The sequence below is a fragment of the Dunckerocampus dactyliophorus genome, chromosome 2 (genome assembly GCF_027744805.1).
Source record: "Dunckerocampus dactyliophorus isolate RoL2022-P2 chromosome 2, RoL_Ddac_1.1, whole genome shotgun sequence".
In the NCBI taxonomy this organism is placed as follows: Eukaryota; Metazoa; Chordata; class Actinopteri; order Syngnathiformes; family Syngnathidae; genus Dunckerocampus; species Dunckerocampus dactyliophorus.
In genome coordinates, this window is record NC_072820.1 from 47,664,385 (window position 1) to 47,684,115 (window position 19,731).

The 19,731-nt window shown below is 40.6% G+C and overlaps 1 protein-coding gene across 1 annotated transcript; it reads right to left on the reverse strand.

Moving 5' to 3' along the window:
- Nucleotides 1-5,012: 5,012 nt before the first annotated feature.
- Nucleotides 5,013-19,156, reverse strand: timp2a (TIMP metallopeptidase inhibitor 2a). The gene is made up of 5 exons (XM_054768300.1): nucleotides 18,738-19,156; nucleotides 12,684-12,784; nucleotides 12,498-12,606; nucleotides 11,224-11,348; nucleotides 5,013-5,261 (listed from the first exon to the last, which is right to left on the reverse strand). The coding sequence occupies exons 1-5, from the start codon at nucleotides 18,865-18,867 to the stop codon at nucleotides 5,064-5,066; spliced, it is 663 nt and encodes a 220-aa protein (XP_054624275.1). The 5' UTR covers nucleotides 18,868-19,156; the 3' UTR covers nucleotides 5,013-5,063.
- Nucleotides 19,157-19,731: the final 575 nt, after the last annotated feature.

Below are 19,731 nucleotides of genomic sequence, written 5' to 3' on the forward strand. Positions count from 1 at the left end.
CACAATACGACATTTTGAACAGTTGCTGAAGTATTCTTGGAAGTGATGACAAATGGGCACGCACATGCACATAAACAGCATATTTCTCCCACACACGCACACGCACACACACACACACGCACACACACACACACACACACACACACACACACACACACACACACACACACACACACACACACACATAAACAGCCTATTTGCATTTCACACCTATGGAGGAATTTACTCGTATGTGGCAAAATGTGTCAACAAAAATAAAAATAAAAATAAAAATAAAAATAAAAATAAAAATAAAAATAAAAATAAAAATAAAAATAAAAATAAAATGGATTTACAATTTTTAAACAGCAATAAATATGCATTTCATTTAATATGCAAATGGTAAGTCACTGTGTTCTATAGGGTAAAATAAAAATTAATAAAAATAAACGAATAAATCAATGCATTTAATTTAATATGCAAATGTAAAGTAACTGTTCTATCAGGTAAAATAAAAATAAATATAAATGGAAAAAATACAAAAAAAATCAATAAAAAAAATTCAATACAATACAAAAAAATCTACAAAAAATTCAAATCAAATAATAAATAAAAATCAAACCAAAAGTGGCGCAAGATTTCCCAAATTGAGGGTCAGTACAAAGAGATTGTGTGGCAGTTTAACTGGGCCGTTAAATGCTTATTATTTAAACACTTTAGTCAACATTTTGTGTTTTTGAAATGAATTTATATGCATATGTGGAGCCAATATATTATTTATTTGTGCTAATTTGCGCTGGAGATTCACGGGAGGGTGTGATTTTCTATGTTGCTTATCCAAATTAATGTCACGGGGGTATGCTGGAGCCTATCCCATCTGACTTCGGGTACACCCTGGACTGGTCGCCAGCCAATCACAGGACACATATAGACAAACAAGCATTCACGGCCACATTCATACCTATGGACAATTTAGAGTCACCAATTAACCTAACATGCATGTTTTTAGAACGTGTGGGGAGAAAACCCACGCACGCACGGGGAGAACATGCAAACTCCACACAGAGATGCCCAGCGGAGGTTCAAACCCAGGTCTTCACAATCTCCTCACTGGGTGGCCAACATGCTAACCACTTGGCCACGGTGCGATGACATAGGAATCATAAAAACAAAATGAACTCAAATGACAAAATAAATGTACGTGTTTCTGTGTCGTACGGGCGTTCACTTTCAGTACACTCGCACTCCATCACCTCTCTGCTCCAATAATAAATCCCTCCTCTGTGTAGCGCTGACCTCTTTCTCTTCGGTGAAACTCACTCGTGAACTTTCCTGCCACAAGACGTTCCACCTCTTCCTCTCTCAGCATGTGTCACTCCTGCAGCTGGAAAATAGACATCTTTTATTTTGGTTTATTTGCTTCGCACGTCGTGCCTTTCAAACTGCAATGTAAAGTGTGTGTGTGTGTGTGTGTGTGTAGGTGGTGAGATTCATTTGCATTTGCTACAGACAACAAACCAACGTTGTGATTCATCACGAAAGTCGGTGTTGATGAACGAGCCTAAAAAATGTTTTGTTTTCTTAAACTATTCTTCAGTGCACACTGGCAATGAAGCACTGCATATCATGGGGTCAAGGGGTCAAGTGGCAGCATGGATTTACTCAGTTATGTGCCGCTGTGGGAAATGTTTGGGTTTCTTTCCTTAAGGATGCACAGTTTAAACAATGCACTAGACTATGTAGCATGTTGCCATGACTACCCAAAAAGCTGAAATCAATACAAACTGACTGAATGCTAATGTATTTTTTTTTAAGTAACAGGGGAGCTAAAATGTCTCCAGGGCTAAAAGACAAGGTTAAAAGCAACATGAAGACTGGAAAAAATGCCAAAAATGATCACAATCTTTTCATGAGGGCCTTCATCATCGCATGTCTCACAATTATTCGGCAAATATCTCCTAAGACTAACATTACAAAGAATGAGGATATTGTTAGCATTATTTTTAAGGATGCATTGTAACGAAAACAGTCTGTAAGCTTGCTGTAATTGTGACAGGAGACGATGTGTCTGCTATTGGCCACTAGGGGGCGCCAAAACGCAGGAATCGCTTCACTCTCATACAAGTGGTCCCAGTTTTATTGACACAAAAAATAAGTAGTTTTACTGTCTAATTAGAACAGAAATGTAATTTATGACACTAAAGTCACAAGCTGGATTTGAACACGAATATAAAATCACAAGATAAACACATTCCAGCTGAATGTTTGTGCTTTTGAAGGGTATTCACGCTTAGGGCCAAAGTCAATAGCAGATGTTTTAGGTCAGTTGAGGAGCCTCAGCAGATTGGCATGCAAACACACCCTCGCTCAACTTTAAAAGAAAAAATGCCTCCATAAACGTGAAGTCAAGGCCGCAGAGGATGGCTGCTCTCGCTGCTTTTGGCGTTATGTTAAAATGGGCACAGATGACAAAACCTGGTCTGGGCTCAACGGCACATTTTTCTCATGCTTTCCAACCTGAGTCAAGCGGAGCGCTTCCATTTCTCTGCCTCTGCTTCCTCGTGTACAATAAACAACCTCGGTAGGAAGGTTAAACGCTTATTGATAGCACAACAACAGTTAGCAACAAGCTTAAATGTAACATTTGAAATATTCAAAATCATATTTGTTTTATTCCCGTTGTTGTTGTGTTCATTTAGTTCATTCTTTGAAACGCCCTCCGATTAGCATGCTGTTATTAGCATGGCGTTTTGACTTTGGCTAACAGGTAGTACGATACAGGTACAGTACTATAGTTATAAAACCATGAAAACGTGTTTTGTGTTAACATTTGAGTCAACCGCTGAGGACGTCACTTCCGGTTTCCATTTTGTTCACTAGCTAATAGGATGCGAACATGCAGCAACGTTTTCTAATTATATATATATAGCTACAGATGGACTTATGCAGTGTATTAATAACACACGGTGCGCACCATATTGTATGCTAACCGGAGCATACACACATTGTGGTGTACATTTTCGACATTAAGCAAAAAATATGCCAACCATGGCGGACGCTAACAGAGGTTCCACTGTGTAGTGTTCAAAATCTAAATAAACGCTATATATGCTATGACTTTAATGCTAAAAGATGGAGCATTTTGATTGTAAGTAAAAAGAAGTTTTAAAAAGGACAAAAAAACGCACACACAATTATCCTTTGAAAGTTTGTTTTTATTTGATAATACTGAATAATTCGGTCCTTTAGCTGGACTTAAAGCATCAAACACATGCACCATTCGTCGATTCACACAAGGTACAATTCCTTTCTCCCTCTCCTACCCCCACCCCCAAAAAAGATTTATTCTCTCTCACGGGACTCCAGCGCAAGAGGACCTTCTGGCCAGCTCAACACGTTATTTTTAAAAGACAAAAACAGCCAAAACACATACCAAGAAAAAAAAAAAAGACATTACACTGGGAAAAATAAGTAATGAAAAACTGTGTTTAAATTATGCCTCTAATATATATATATATATGTATAAAAAAAACATTCACTTGCCAATTTATCAGGTACGCCTTGACAAAAACCACCGTGGTACTACAAGACTGAAAGTGTAATTCACCAACTTGACCACTAGGTAGAGCAGCTGCACTCTAACGGAACACATATTTTTGTAGCGCTGTTGGCCTGTTCTTTTCTGGTCGAAACGTTAGGGACACGTTAGAAACACTACGACCACCTTGGTTTTCGCCGTGTGCGGTACCTTCTCAAATCTGGAAAGTGCCTTTATGCCGTTGTGTTAATATTTGGCTATAGCGGGAGTTTGAATAAAGCAGCGCCGTAAACGTACTTTGTAAAGCGTCTGTGTATAACTTGAAGGGGCGGGGGGGGGAAGACGTCACAAAAGCCGACAAGAACAGGACGAGGTGGCAGCCAAAATGCTCGTTTGCGTGTACAAACAGGTAATAACAAAGACACTGAAATAACGACATGTAATAGTTGTTTTCTCACACGTTTAGTCTCGAGATCATCCCTCTTGTTTGTTTTACTACGCCTGGCAACAATATGAAGTACTTAGCATCAGTGTTTAGGCTTTTCTGTTGCTTCAAAAGTGCAAATCTAGTTCTAACGCAGTAAATAATACAAAACAATAATAATGGTCAAGTAACAACTTTTTTAAAAAGTGTATGCATTGCATGATTAGAATGTGTTTTACCTCACAACTGTGTTAAATACACTTACAATTCTTAAGTAGAGGAGAGAAAATAAGGGTTTTAAGCTTCCAAAGGTGTTAAAAATCTCCATTAGTGAGCACAACAGTGCAGTTATTTAAAGAAAAGCCTCAATGATCTACTGGAACCGGTCAAGATATGTAATAAAAGGTATTGTCTCACTATTACGCTCTCAATAAAGCACATATTTAAGAGAAAAAACGGCTCTAGTTTGCAGATACTGTACCTTAATTCATGGACAACGAGAGCAAGCAAATATTACACACACACACACACACACACACACACACACACAGCATAGACTGGTCCAGTGAGGTCTGTTACAGGCGGCTTGTTAATAAAATGATCGCTAAAATAAACAAAAAACAAGAGAGAGGGGAAAAAAACAGAGTGTGATAATCATTTCATAACAAAAAAAAAGGCATCTTGGAATTTCGGCTTTGGATAAAAAGGAGAATGAGGTCATCTGTGATGGATGGGCGACGACTTAAAGAGGTGTTTTTTTTTTTTTTTTTTTTTAAACGAGGGAGGGGGAGCTTTACAGGAAGTGCTGTTGTCTCCTCCTGACGCCAGCCTCAGGAGGAAGTTACATCATCACTTGACCAGTCTATGTCTCATGATGTTTTGTTTTTTTATATAACACATAGAGATGCTGTCTAACAATCTAACAACCTCTCAGGCTCCACCACCACCACCACCAAGTACCTTCATTTGGGTTTTTTTGGACTGAAATGGACAAGAGGCTAGAGATTATTCTAACAACAGCACATTTTTCGCCTCTAAATGAAAAAAATTGCCTGTTTTTGATAGGATTAGTTGACATTTATGTTCAGGCAGAGCAAAGGGCTGCTTTTTTTTTTTTTTTTTTTAGGGGTCCTCGGCATCCAGGAACTCCTTCTTGGGCGGGGCGACACCACGGTACCAGGAGCAGGAACCGTCGGCCCGCTTGACGCACGCGTAGTGGTTGGCCTGGCGACCATGTACTTGCTTCTCGATCATCAGGTCCGTCCACAAACACTCCTCGGGGGCAGAGATCTCGCAGGGCAGCGAGGGACAGCGCACAATCTGAAGCACCAAATGGTAATTCAATCCAGATTATTTCTTTCAAATGATTCTTTCTTTCTCTATATCTATATATATATATATATATATATATACACACACACACACACACACACACACACACACACTAGAATTTGCATTTTGCACATTTGGATCTTAATGAGGTTTTAAGTAGAGCTACAATATGCAAAAACAAGAAGGGGGAGTGAGGCAAAAAAAATGTGGAGCTTGTAATTTAAACAACAACAAATATGAAATAGGCTGTTTATCAGCTGATCAAATGTTTAAGACCATCGCTCATGAGGGATGCCTGCTGCAACACCTGCACGTAAGTGTCCGCCGTTTGACGACCCTGCACCACCTGAAGCTTCGGCGTTCCACTGAATGAAGAAGCACCCCAGACCATGATGGACCCCCCCTCCACTGTGCCGGGTAGAAAACATCTCAGGTGGGATCTCCTTGTCATGCCAGTAACGTTGGAAGCCATCTGGACCGTCAAGGTTACATTTTTTCTCATCAGAGAATAAAACTTTGTTCCACCTTTCAATGTCCCATGTTTGATGCTCCCTGGCAACGTCTAAACGGGCACTTTTGTGGCGTTGAAGGAGGCGAGGTCCTTGAATTTGTTTTTTAAAGCCTTTTCCCAAAGATGGCGTCCGATGGTTATTGCGCTGCAGTCGGCACCAGTAAGGGTCTTAATGTGGGAGGAAGACCGCCCTGTGTCTTGATGGACAGCCAATCGGATCATCCGGCTCTACCACTTGACTTTTTTGTTCCATAATGCTCAGGATCTTTCAAAAAAATGTAGAATGACTGATTTCCTGCTCCCAACCTCAGCAGCCATGGCACGCTGTGAGAGGCCTTGCTTATGCAGCTCCACAATCCCACCACGTTGAAAAAGAGAAAGCTTCTTAGCTTTACCATCAGGAGGGCATGACAGTGGGAATGCCTGACAGAAAATGAACATTTGGAGCAGATTTGGGCTTTTATAGCCTGTGGTCTTAAACTTTTGATCAGCGGATAAACAACCTATTTCAGTTTTTTTTGTTGTTGTTTTGTTGTTTAAAGTTCCAAATGTATTTTGTCTCACTCCCCCTTCTTGTTTTTGCATATTGTAGCTCTACTTAAAACCTCATTAAGATCCAAATGTGCAAAATGAAAACTGTATAAATTTTTCAACTGGTCTTAAGATTTTGATCAGGAGTGTGTGTGTGTGTGTGTGTGTGTGTGTGTGTGTGTGTGTGTGTGTACACACACACACACACACACACACACACACACACACACACACACACACACACATACATATATACATATATCTGTACACTGCTCAAAAAAAGGGGAACACCCAATTGACACTCAGTCAAAAGTTCCGTTATTCAAACTGTCCACTTAGGAAGCAACACAGATTGGCAATCACTTTCACAATGTGTTGAGCAAATGACAATAGATAACAAACAGGTGGGGTGTTTTTCCACTTCAATTTTGAGCGTGACTCCAAGCCCAGACCTTCATGGGTTAATACATTTGGTTTGCTTTGATCATTTTGGTGTGACTTTGTTGCCAGCACATTCTACTCTGTAAGGACAAAAGTATTTCATAAGAATATTTCATTCATTCAGATCTAGGATGTGTTATTTTAGTGTTCCCTTTATTTTTTTGAGCAGTGTATATATTGAGCAGTGTATATATATATATATATATATATATATATATATATATATATATATATATATATATATATATATATATATATATATATATATATATATATGCACACACACACACACATACACCTACACACGCCCAACTTGGAAGTCAATATAGAACGTTTTTCTTATTGTTTGTACTCACATCAAATAAACATTTTTTGGGGGAAAAAAATCAATTTTTTAATGTAATCTTTATATAATAATTTATTTAATTATTTTTTTAAAAAATATATATAATAGAAAAAATAAATGTTGCTCTCATGTCATGTATTTTCTAAATGAATGGTCAGTAATATTTACAGTAAAAGTAGGTTTGCTCTTTTGTCAAATTACATTTTAAACTTAATACATCAAAAATGTGTATTTATGCAATACTTACTTATATAATAAGAAATGTACAGTCAAATATAAAAAAATATTTAAAGAAATAAACCAAATAAGTTCTGCTTTCATGTCAAAATATTTGGAATATCTAAAAAATGTTTTTTAAATGTGTATGTGTAATACTTGTGTATGGATGTGTATATATATATACACACACACACATCCTTTGTATAATTGTATTATCTTACATAATTATGGCAGAATAAAAGAAAGCCTTTGTTGCTCCTATGTCAAGGTATATTTTCAAAATAAATGAATTAAATGTTCAGTCACAATAAATGTACAGTAGAATGACAAAATAAAGTTTTGCTCTTGTGTCATATTACATTTTTGAAGAATATCTCAAAAGGAGAAAAAAAGTGTTTTTATGTAATACTTTATAGAATAAATACAATATTATTTTACACATTATAGTAAAATTAAAAAACTTTGTTGCTCTCATGTCCAAATGTATTTTCAAAGTACATTAATCAAATAAATAGGGGTGTAACGATTCCTTTTAATCACGATTCCATTCGTGGTTGCAGATACGATTCAAGGACGATATTGGTCCATTTAGAACGATACCATCCGAAACCATGCAGTAACTTTAAATGGATTCAGTAACTTTTTATCCAAAAATTCCACCAGCGTGACTGTGAAATAAATCCCTGGCTCCTGGAGAGTGCAGGTGAAGTTTCCTAGATTCCCATTCATCACATTATCCTAATTACAAAACTACAAAGATATGGAATCAGAGGATTCATCTTGAACTGGGTTAAAAGCTACTTAGCAGACGGGAGGCAATATGTGAAGCTAGGAGAAGATCCATCTGCCAGCCTAAATATATCATGCAGTACCCCAGGGGTCAATACTGGGACCAAAACTGTTGAATTTATATATAAATGACATCTGTAAAGTCACTAGTATTATTTGCAGACGATACAACCGCATTCTGTTCTGGAGAAAGCACAGATGAATTAACTATACTAAAAAGGTGGTTTGATAAAAAGTCAAGTAATGCTGTTTGGTCAGTGCAAAAAGGATACGTATGCGCAAGTACAAACTGATGGCATAGACATTGACAGGGTGAATGAAAATACATTTCTCAGGTCATATTACAGTAAGTATAAACCTCGACAAGGGCTGGGCGATATTTTATAAATATCAATATTTACTTTAAGCACGATATCAAACCAACCATATATCGTTGATATCGATAGAGACTGGATTTGCACTGTATCTCCCTCATCCCGGCATGCAGGAGGAGGGAGGAGAGGCGCAGCAGAAGCCCGGCTGCTCTCGTCGAAGCGCCAACGTCTGAGGTGGAAGAATAAGTCAGCAATGGATAAGCGGTAGCTCAGTAATGGGGAGGTACTTCGAATTCAGAGCATTAAAAATGTTTTTCACCACCTTAAAACCTGGCAAACTCCAATGCGAGGAATGTGTGACGCTGCGCGTTGCCTGCCGCGCTCCTGTTGCGTTCCTCGTGAAAGGAAAAGCAAAGCGGTGCGCTGTTATAAAGAGATGTCCTACCACATTGCTAAGATATGTCCACGTTGCAGCAGCGGGGAAAAAACGGCTTTAAAAACCTGCTGAAAACGATGGACTCGCGTTGTCCAGTGAGCTTGGCAGCCCCAAGTATTTACCACGACAAGCTCTGCCATAAATGTACAAGGAAGTAAGACCGACAGTTGCTAAGCCTGACGCACTTGACAGGTTGGTGTTCCTGGCACAAAATAAGGACATGCTTGTGTCTTCTAAAAAGGTTTACCTAAAAAATACTACTGTTCAATTTTAAGTATTTTTAAGTTGCTGCCATTTAAAAATGTCCTCTTAAACTGGGCACTCCTTCATATTTTGTTACTAGCTGAGGATTTAAGCATACAGTAGCGAAAGGTTTGTTATAAAAAAAAAAAAAAGATTATATTTGCCTCTTTCTATATTTACTTCAAAAAGGGAGTGGCCAACTTTATTTTAGCGGCTATTTTTAGATTTTTTTTTTTTTAGATTTTTTTTATGTGCATCTTGCAAAGATTTAAAATGTCAAAAAAACATCCTCATGTTAAGTATTTATTTGAATAAAACAAGTTGACACACATATTTGGCTTTGATTTTGTCTAAACTCACTTGGCTTAAAAAATGCGGGTATATACTGCATATCGTACATCAGTATTCAACCTGAATATATCGCCCGGCCCTAACCTTGATGTCATTGCACTCTACTGTTATCGTTAGTGCCTTATCACTTTAGGCAAAGGCAAAATGTACATTTGGAATACAGGAGGTGAACCAATGTATTGCAACTGACGTGAAACTGATGGGGGTTGGATTCAATAAGCTTTGCTTCTTCCTACTCCTGTTTGGACATGCGGAACTGTGACTCGTGCCATGTGACGTGCTCCAGTGTAACTTGGATGCATGCTCAAGATCAATTAAACAATTACCATGGCCATTGTTTTTTGTAAGGGATTATTAATAATAATGCTGACATACTTAAGAATAAATGATCAATGAGTACAAAAAATGAGTTAGAAATGGATACAAAATCAGGATGAACAGAGGGTGGTATAGCTTGCCATGACGAATGATTTACTTTAAATAGTGCAGTCCAAACCTGCACTTTGCACCCAAAGGTGAGGGACATCAGCAAATGAATGTGGTATGGTATCTTCATTTAGGTGTTGAAGCTTTCTCACCCGCATGGAAGCAGGGGCTTTTTTTGTGCTGATAATCGTCCTGATCAGAGCAGCCATTTGAAAGAACGTTGCAGCAACTAGCAAGAATACACAAATGACAGAAGTCCCGCAGCGCATATATGTGTTTTGACCTGGACACGCCGCTCTGGATGATAACGTCACTACGTGTCACTGCTACTGGACCGTAAACTGCCGTCTAGAGGCGTACAAAACGTCCTTACTTTGCATATTGTCCCCATAAATGTCACTTAAAAGGAGTTTGAAATGAGGCCAGATGAGTTAAATATGAATTCTGAATGAAGTGATACCTGGAAGATGACGTCACCAACAGGCAGACTGAATCATTAAAAGTGCTAAAAAAGCAAACCCACACACATACTGTATAAAGCCTGCCACGCTTAAATCCAATGCTTCATTTCCTAGTATCGAGTCAATCGATTGATTACATTTTAAGCCATGTTAGATACACTGTATGCCGTCCGGAACGGAAACTTGCTAAACATTGATCGATGTAGTTGGATCACAGGAATATAAATCCATGCGTCGATGTTGTGGATGAATCGTTGCACCCCCACATAAATGATCAGGAATAATAAATGTACAGTAAAATAGAAAAACGATTAAAAAAACAAGTTGCTCTCATGTCAAATGTACATTTTTTGAAGTAAAATAAAGAAGTAATTTATATAATTTAATAATAATAATAATAATTATGAACATTATAGTAAAAAAAAAACATTTGCTGCTCTCATGTCAAAATATATTTAAAAATAAATGTAATAGATGTTCAGTAATACTACATTTACAGTAAAATATAAAAACTTGCTCTTATGTCAAATGAGATCATAAACCCAGATTATATTATAATAAAATCTATATTTTATATTACAGTAAAAGATAAATGTTTTCAAAATAAATACATGTAATAAGTGTTCTGTAGTAATACATCTCCAATCAAATGAAAATATAAAAAATAAAATAAATCAATTATTTACTCTTATTTCAAATATTAAAAAAAATTACTTACTAAATAAACTGTGCTCTCGTCAAAAACATCTTAAAAAAACGAACAGTCGCAATAAATTCTGTCTGCTCTCGTGTGTGGTGGCAGATGTGGAAAAGGTGCAAATTGGAGGTTATGATGGTGTTGAGTCTGGTCCCAGGGCTCCTTCTACCGTCCTCAGCTCTTACCTTGCACTCGCAGCCCATCTGGTAGCGCTGGCTGAGACTCTTCTTCTGAGTGGCGCTCAGGGAGTCCCAGGGCATGATGTAATCACACAGCGTCACGTGCATTTGACCGCCGGCGTCGGCCTTGCCTGCAAAGAACAGCGGAACGTCCATCAAACGGCTGATGTTTTTTTTTTTTTTGTTTCGTTTTGTTTTTAAGGAACAACGACGCGGTGTAGCAAGTCATGGATTATGCCGGCAGGGAGGAGCAGACGGGAAGCGACGTGCAGTCTACCACAAGTTGAAAACCTGCTGAGACTGACAACAGCGGTTAACCCTCGCGGCTGCAGGGAGGACGAGTCATGCTTGGTCAAAGACGCTCTCATGCTTCCAAACACGAAGTACATTTGCATTGAAGATTTCACTTTCAGCACATGGAGGCTAGTACCGAGGAGTACGGTGGCCTTCAAAGGTCAAAAAGCAATGCACACAGCCCTACGGTTGTACTCTACAAGCACAGTAATGAACTGACAGTAAACCCTCCTTTATCGGGTTTAATTGGTTCCAGACCGGCTCGTGATAAGTGCATTTCCACCAAGTAGGATTCGGTATTTAGAAATGGAATATTTTCGTAGTTAGGGCATAGAAAACCCGTCTAACACCTTCTAAGAGTCCTGTAGACATGAACTAACACCCCATAGTCACCTTTACACTCCTATTACCCAAGAAAATAGACATAATAAAAGAAAATAAGACAATTAAGACAATAAAACTCGTGTTCCGGATGTGTGGAGGACAAGAAGTGACGTGGGGGGTTTAGAGTTAAGTTTTAGCTTGTCATGGGTTGCGGCTGCAAGATTTGCCCGTGTTATTATTATGCTTTTTATTACTATAATGTTCTTATTACTGTGCCTGTTGAGCTCACTTAAACCTGCAATAAAAGCCTGTTGTCTCACCCAACAGTTACTGCCACCTAATGACCAATGTAGCATACTACGTTCATAATTTCAATGCGTCTTCTGAACGCCGTATATTTGTATTTGAGTTCATTTAGCCATTTTTATACACGAAAATGATGAATTTAGGCAAATAGGTCCAATTTGCCTAAATATGCATAAAAAAAACATAACTAATAGGCCGTATTCAACCACGAAACAGCATAATGTATGAATTATTCATGTTTGAAAAACCGTGATAGAGTGAAGCCACAGAATTCGAAGCGCAACATGGCGAGGGATGACTGCGTTGTATTACAAATGTGTCAAAACAGTGTTTTAAAATTCAAAAAGAGGACTCACCAGAAATCAAGTACTCCTTCTTGCCGCTAGCATCCAGGGTGACGCCACATACGGCCGACATGGGAGCGGTGAAAATGGAGTCGATGTCCTGATTCGGTCCCTTGAACATCTGGAAAAAAAGTTGAAAAGTTGAACACTGAAGTTGTAAAGAAGCGGTAATATAAGACGCTTCTCAGTTGTGGCTACCTTGATCTGCTTGACATCATACTGGATCCTCTTGATGGGGTTCCCGTAGATGTCATTCCCAGAATCCACCTCTCTCTCGCCCACCACCTTTGCTCGGATCACTGAAACACACGAGCGCATTTTTGTTTTTAACTCGTTTTTACTTGACTCAGCCACCTGACGCCCAACCGTATTGTCTTTTCCAACCGCCAAGTAGCTGGAATCAGGACTTCTCAGGCCATTGTGAGGACAGCAGCTGTATAAAGTCTGACGAGCTTCCAAAAGTGCACCAAAATGAGCCTCGGCAGCCTTTATAAGCCAATGAAAAAGCTCGCTGGACGGTTTTCACGGTTCAAACGTGTCTTAGAAGAAGAGGCCGCCTGTGGAGTTCAGACACTTCCTGTTTCCAAAAAAGTACGAGCGGACCCACATTTTTTTTTGCAGCACAATGCCTAAAGAAGGCTTTATATTCTACTGCAGTCTATTTAAAGAATCTGGCCTGAAAGCTGATCCAAGGAGAGTGCGTGTCCAGCTTAAGCAATGCTTACGACATTTATTCTCAGTGGAAAATTTGAGCAAGAGTGCAGGGAAGGAAAAAACACACAACTTCAGTTAATGCTTGAGTAGACAAGCACTTTTTCCAGTCTTAATTTTGGGTCGGTACTACATGCATTACTGCACAATTAATCCCTCGTGAGCGAGCTAGCGAGGTCTCCGCCCCACACAGCAGAGAAAGGACAGGGAGTGTCAGCAGGAACAGGAAGTCAGACACGCCTGAGTGAGATTCCTCCAAATGCAGCACTGGGTTTTGTTACATCGGCATCCTCAAGCACATTTTTTTGAAAAAGGAAATCTCCTTGATAGCCTGGGGCACATGACTCTCTGCCCCACACAGCAGAGAAAGAACAGGGAGAGCTGGCAGGAACAGGAAGTCAGACATGGGCGAGTGAAATTACTCCAAATTCAGCACTAGGTTTTGTTACAAGGACGACATCAAGCCCATTTTTAAAATACCCATGCTTTCCTCGATCACTTGGGGCAGGGGACTCTTTGCCCCACAAAGCCGAGAATGGACAGAGAGAGTTCGCAGGAAGAAAAAAGTCAGACATGCCAACTGCAGAGCTGGATTTTGTTACATTGGCATTCTCACACCCATTTTTTAAAAAATGTTTCTTTGATAACCCTGGGGCAGAGGACTCTTTGCCCCACAAAGCAAAGAATGGACAGGGAGTGTCCACAGGAACAGGAAGTCAGACATGCCATGCATGAGTAGGTAGACTAGGTTTTGGTACATTGACATCCTCACACCTATTTCAAAAAATGACTGATAGGCTGGGGCAAATGACATACTGCCCCACACAGCAGTAAATGGCCAGAGAGAGTGAGATTACACCACAGTTTTGTCACAATGGTGCACCCAAGCCCAATTAAAAAAAAAAAACATCACTATAAGTCATTCTTTGACAACTTGGCTCAGAGGGTTGTGCCCCACAAAGCAAAGAATGGACAGGGACAGTCGGCCAGAACAGAAAGTCAGAGAACCAAGACGCAAATAACTAAGCTCTAAAAGGCAGAAAATCACCACATTGGCTTATTGCCCCCCCCCCATGTCTCAGCTATTTATGCAGAACAGCGCCGTTGTAAAAAAGCCGGCATTTTCCAGCTCTGCTGTGTGAAAGGGGCTACTGTTCGGGAAAAAAACATTTTTGAGCTCACCAATTGGCCCAAACCCTGTAAACATTTAAGCGAGTCAAACTACGACAGTGGATGTTTGTGGTGTTCTACAGTATTGATCATTATGTATTGATCCTGTAAGAAATGGGCTAGCATGTGACTTCTTCGAGAAAGGACTCAACAGCGTTCAACTTGGAATATGGGGCGCAAACCTCAGCATTTCTAGGCGCACTCTGCAAACACTCAGCACGCACGCACGCACAACCAACCACACACACACACACACACACGTCGTTATACCTGGCTGGCGCTCTCGCCTGCATTCCTCTCCGCTCCCCCCCGCTCTCGTTTCCTGACCTCATTCCGAGCCACAATCTAACGAGCAGAGAGGATCTGCAGCAGGGAGCAAACCCGACGGGAACTTTTAACCATGAAACGTTAGAAAATGATACAGATCCGATCCGTCGGCGCTCATGTGATCCCAATCACAACCAAACCGCCAAGTGACCCACATTCTAGATCACCGTAGCGCTCAGGATGCTGCATAATGACTCACACACGGTGGTTTGGGAGAACTTTTCCATGCACACCCCTCTCCCTCTCTCTCACCCCCAACCCCTTCCATCATTTAACCCCCCCACCGCATGATGTTTCCTTTTTCATGCGTGGAGCTCCAGACATGAGATCCTCATTATGGGAGCGAGCCAATGACATCAGCGCACAGTAAAAGTTAAATGTCAGCTGTAATTTCACTCGCGTCAGCCGGATTTTGCCTGCACACCACACTTACTACTGTGTGTGTGTGTGTGTGTGTGTGTGTGTGTCTGTGTGACGAAACCTTTATTTTGAAATCCTCTGTTGCAGCACTTCCGTAATTGCTTCAGCCCCTTCAGAGTTGAAGGGTAAAAAGTTCCCCTTTGTGGGCTGAAAGAAGGATGTTTGTGTCTGTGGCGGGGACGTGACTGCCGGTTTGACATGGAGCATCAATTAGTATGTACACACACACACACACACACACACACACACGTGCGTGCATGCAGCTGTTTACAGTATGGAGGTCATTGCCACTGCACAATCACTTCTGACAGTGTCACTCTGTTATTGCAATAAGTGCACGCTTGCGGCTGGAAAAACAACAAAAACATCCCCCGTCTGTCTCCGCCCGTCTCGCTGTGTCATGCACAACCCAAAAAAAACACATTTTAGACTTCCTGAAAAAGCTTGCAGGACAACAACCTGCTCACTTTTCTTCTTCCTCCTTCTCCGGAGAGAACACACTGTCTACTGACTTGTGAAAGCTTAAACACACACAGACACACACACCTCCTCTGTGGTGCCACCCCGTCTCTCAAGGCAAAGTCACATCGTCGATCATTTGAAGATAAATTACTACTGCAAAAATGTACAAGTCTGTACAAGTCAAAAAGGTACCAGTCTGTGGGCGCGGCCGACTTTCAGGTGCAATAAGAATTTTTAAAAAAGACACTTAAAAAAATAATTTTGTCAATAACCATGCAATTTTATGTAGATCCATACCAATTTTGGAAGTAAGGGCTATTTTATAAAAAAAACAAACAAACAAAAGAGCATAAAGTTCGAAATCCCACAGATTTTGCTGTTTATGTTGTTTTGTGTCATTGAACCCTTCGCACTTTGTTCAACGGGCCTTGAAGGCACCATAGTTGTGCTCTGTGACGTTGCACAGACCACCTCATGTGTGTTCCCACACGCTGATGCTGTGTAGGAATGCAGAAAGATAAGGTTGGATGACATTACTCAGTGCCAATGTGCTTATTTGTTACATACGACACCGTTATCATCGAAAAACCGGTCCGCCAGAGGTTTGTGGGAACATGAGCCGGTCCAAAAAGGTTGGGGACCACTGCTTTGGTGTTTTTAAGGACCTGCTGCAAAAAAAAAAAAAAAAAAAAAAGTTAGCCAAAGATGCTCTATGAGACAGAGTGCGATGCTGTATTAAGGACATACTGTGAAAGGGCTCGTCAAAGACCCTCTATAGGTCACCCCTGCTGTTTTTCAGGACCCATTGCAACCAAACAAACAAAAAACACCAGTTTGAGCACATACTGTAAAAACGAGTCAAATAAAAAATCCTCTATGTGACAGGAAACCTCTGCTGTTTTTAAAAGACCTACTGCAAAAAAAAACGAGTCCAAGATCCTCTACATGACAGGAGTGCGCTGCGTTTTTGGAGGACACGCTGTGAAAAGGTTAGTCAGAGCTATGCTGCTTTTAAGGACTTACTGTAAAAACAAGAGTTAAAGATCCTCCGTGTGACGAGAGACCTCTGCTGTTTTTACGGTTCCCCTGCAAAAATGCTAATCAAAGATCCTCTACATGACAGGAGTGCTCTGCTATTTTTGAGGACATACTTCAAAATGGCTAGCCAAAGATCCTCTCAATTTGAGAAGAGCACTATTTTGTTTTTAGGCACCTGCTGCTAAAATGAGTCGCTCCCAAGTTTTGAACGGCACTTGGACGTCACCGATGAGCAGGATGTGGCGGGCGGGTCAAGCCATGCACGCCCTTATTGTGAAATCTCTGCTTTCCGTAAAGCTGCTAAAATGTTCCCATTCGTGTCAAACTCAGCCATTCTGACAAAAAAAACAAAACAAAAAGGAATGGCAACTTGGAAGTCCCATTTGGACTTTTATTGCTTTTCTCCTCGCTGAAACGCCCCGGATGTCATCCAGATGTCATGCGAGCCACAGCCCCTCCGTGCCTGCATGCATGCATGCAAAGGCTAAACGGCCATGGGGTTTTTTTTTTTGGGAAGTGGTGAAAGTGCGTCCCTGTGTTACACCGAGCCAAAGTTGGGGGGGAAAACCCCGGCAGCATTCCTGTAATTCCTAACTGCACCACCCCTCACATGAAGAAAAAGAAGAGCCGGGGAAGGACTGGAAATTAAAAAAAAAAAAAAAAGAAAAGAGGAGGAGGAGAAAGGAAAGTTTGCAGTGTGACATATTCTGTGGTTGTGATTCGATTCCCACACCCACCTTGCAGTAGGAGAGACGTCTCTGCCCCCCCCCCCCCCCCCCCCCCTTTTTCTGGTGCCACGTTGCCCTGTGGAACCCTGCAGCGCGGCGTCTAGAGGCCTTGTAAACGCTCCCTCTCGCTTCCCAAGTGTGCGTATGGCAGACGGACTTTCTAGCAGAGTCCATCGGCTTAATTTAAGAAATGACTGAAGAGAGGGAGAAGTGGAATACGGTAAATAGACAGGTGTGCCTTTCCAAAGCACGTCCCATGACCTGCGAGTACAATTTAAGGGGGGAAATGAATTTAAAAAATTTTGGAGTACAGCTGTAACATGAAATGTACAGAAAGTGAAGCGCTGTGAATACTTATGTGCATGTGATTTCTTAGTTCTTTATTATTAACACATTTACAAAAAAATAATTAAATGTCATGGTGCAGTATTGTGTGTAGAATTTCAAGAGGAAAAGTTAATTTAATCAATGTTGGGACAGGCTGTAACAAGTACGTAAAAAGCAAAGCACTGGGAATACTTACGCATTTGTGATTTAAAATAATATTTTAAAAACATTTAAAATGTATTTAAAAAATGTGATTATGTAGTATTGTGTGTAGAATTTTAAGGGGAAAAAAATTAATATCATCAATTTTGGTATATAGCTGTAACAGAAAATGTGCAAAAAGTGAAGCGCTGTGAAACTTATGTGCATGTGATTTCCTTATTTTTGATACATTTGCAATAATTAAAAAAAAGCAGTATTTTGTGTAGAATAGCGCTTGAATACTCTTCCGCCACCCCACTGGCCATCTAGACATTTCAGGTATCAACTTGTTGCCACCCCATGTGAGTAATGGTCTCACCTTGGCCACCCCAATGAAACATTTTGTACTTGACGGTGGTTTTACATGAACCTGGTAAGCTACGAGCCCATTCAAGGATGGTGGATAAAGGCAGACATTTATATTTAATGCAGAGTAGGGGTCTAATTGAAGGAATATGCCAGTCAGGCTTGTGACTGCCACATGCCACATTTTCATTGGCAAATGGGGAAAGTTATGATTATGCCCACTGAGATCTGCCTAGCAACAAGTGGCCTTGATGCCATAACCATAACCATATTTTGGTTCAGTTATTCAGTTATTTAGGTTTTTTCTAACAATGAATCCGTAATTGCAATATTGCAGTTCTCCTGTGTACAAAGTTGCAAAAGTTACTTGCATTACAGATGCGGGAGTGGTCTGCGGGAGAGTGCGTGCTGCATGCATATTGCACAATATGCATGCACTGAGCAGTGGCCTTGACTAGCACAACACTACCCTAATAAGTCTCTCCGGTTGGGGTCCAACCCGCACTGGAGGCGGGCGACAGACAGCTTGGCGTTGCAGCAAAACAAACATCAGTGTACTCACCAATGTCGGCGTTGCAGAACGCCTGTTGCGGGTGCACAGGAGCACAGCTGCACGCCTCCGCCAGCTCCTGCGCCCGCCAGGCGAGCAGCAGCGCCAGCGTGCACAGGATGCCGTTGACGCTCAGCGGCATTGTCGCAGACACGGCGAGACGATGCCTTGTTTTTGTCCGCCCTCTTTGCTTGCGTTGACCGCGCAGTTCCAGCAGTCCAAGCAGATCCCCGACGACGGGAAGCTGATGCTCTTCACCGGGTTGTTTGTTTGATGTATTTTTCTCGGCCGAGTTGGCGCTATGTCAACGGACGGTAGGAACGACTTGGCTGAAAGCAGGACAGTAAGTCAGAGTGTTCTTCAATTCCAGCTGCGCTCTGTCTGGCAGGAGTGTTTTTGTCGTCAAACGCTGTGCTCCCTTTTATACAGAGCTGCTCTGGCCACGCCCCCTTAAGGCGACGGAAAATGAAAAGGATCTAAATACCTCGATTGTCTAAATGACCACAATTTGTGTAGATATGCCAAAAAAACATGCTCTTGTCCGTCGTATCGGTATTGGTTCCGCTAATGTAATGGGTTTACCAGTTTCTGTTTAGTCAACAGAAGAAAGTAAACCTTTTATTTGATGGTTGAGTAGTGTTAAAAATATTTATTTCTATTTAGCAATAGCGTGTAATAACCGCTCATATTACTTCCGGTTACGATTTCTTCTGCAGTGTTTACTAGTTAGGCATTTAATTGCGCCCTCTGCTGGCTGCTGCTTTGTATTAAAATTGATCATGACCACATCGCTGTTACTTTGGGATAAAATAATTAGAAACGTAGTAATTTAAATTTAAAAATAATTTAAAAATATATGTACATGTCTAACTCACACAATATTATATATGTTAATAATAGTTTGTATTTTTTTAAATACCATTTTACTATTTAAACAAATTTAGCTCGTTTTCCATTCTATTCCTATTTGTCTCGGCTAGATTAATGTGGCGTGATACCTTAAAAT

Excerpts from the sequence above, each read along its gene's own strand:
- timp2a (XM_054768300.1), bottom strand. The coding sequence starts at position 18,867 with ATGCCGCTGAGCGTCAACGGCATCCTGTGCACGCTGGCGCTGCTGCTC. Across the intron at positions 12,785-18,737 it reads GTTCTGCAACGCCGACATTG|TGATCCGAGCAAAGGTGGTG; the intron begins GTGAGTACACTG and ends CGTGTGTTTCAG. Across the intron at positions 12,607-12,683 it reads ATGATGTCAAGCAGATCAAG|ATGTTCAAGGGACCGAATCA; the intron begins GTAGCCACAACT and ends CTTTTTTTCCAG.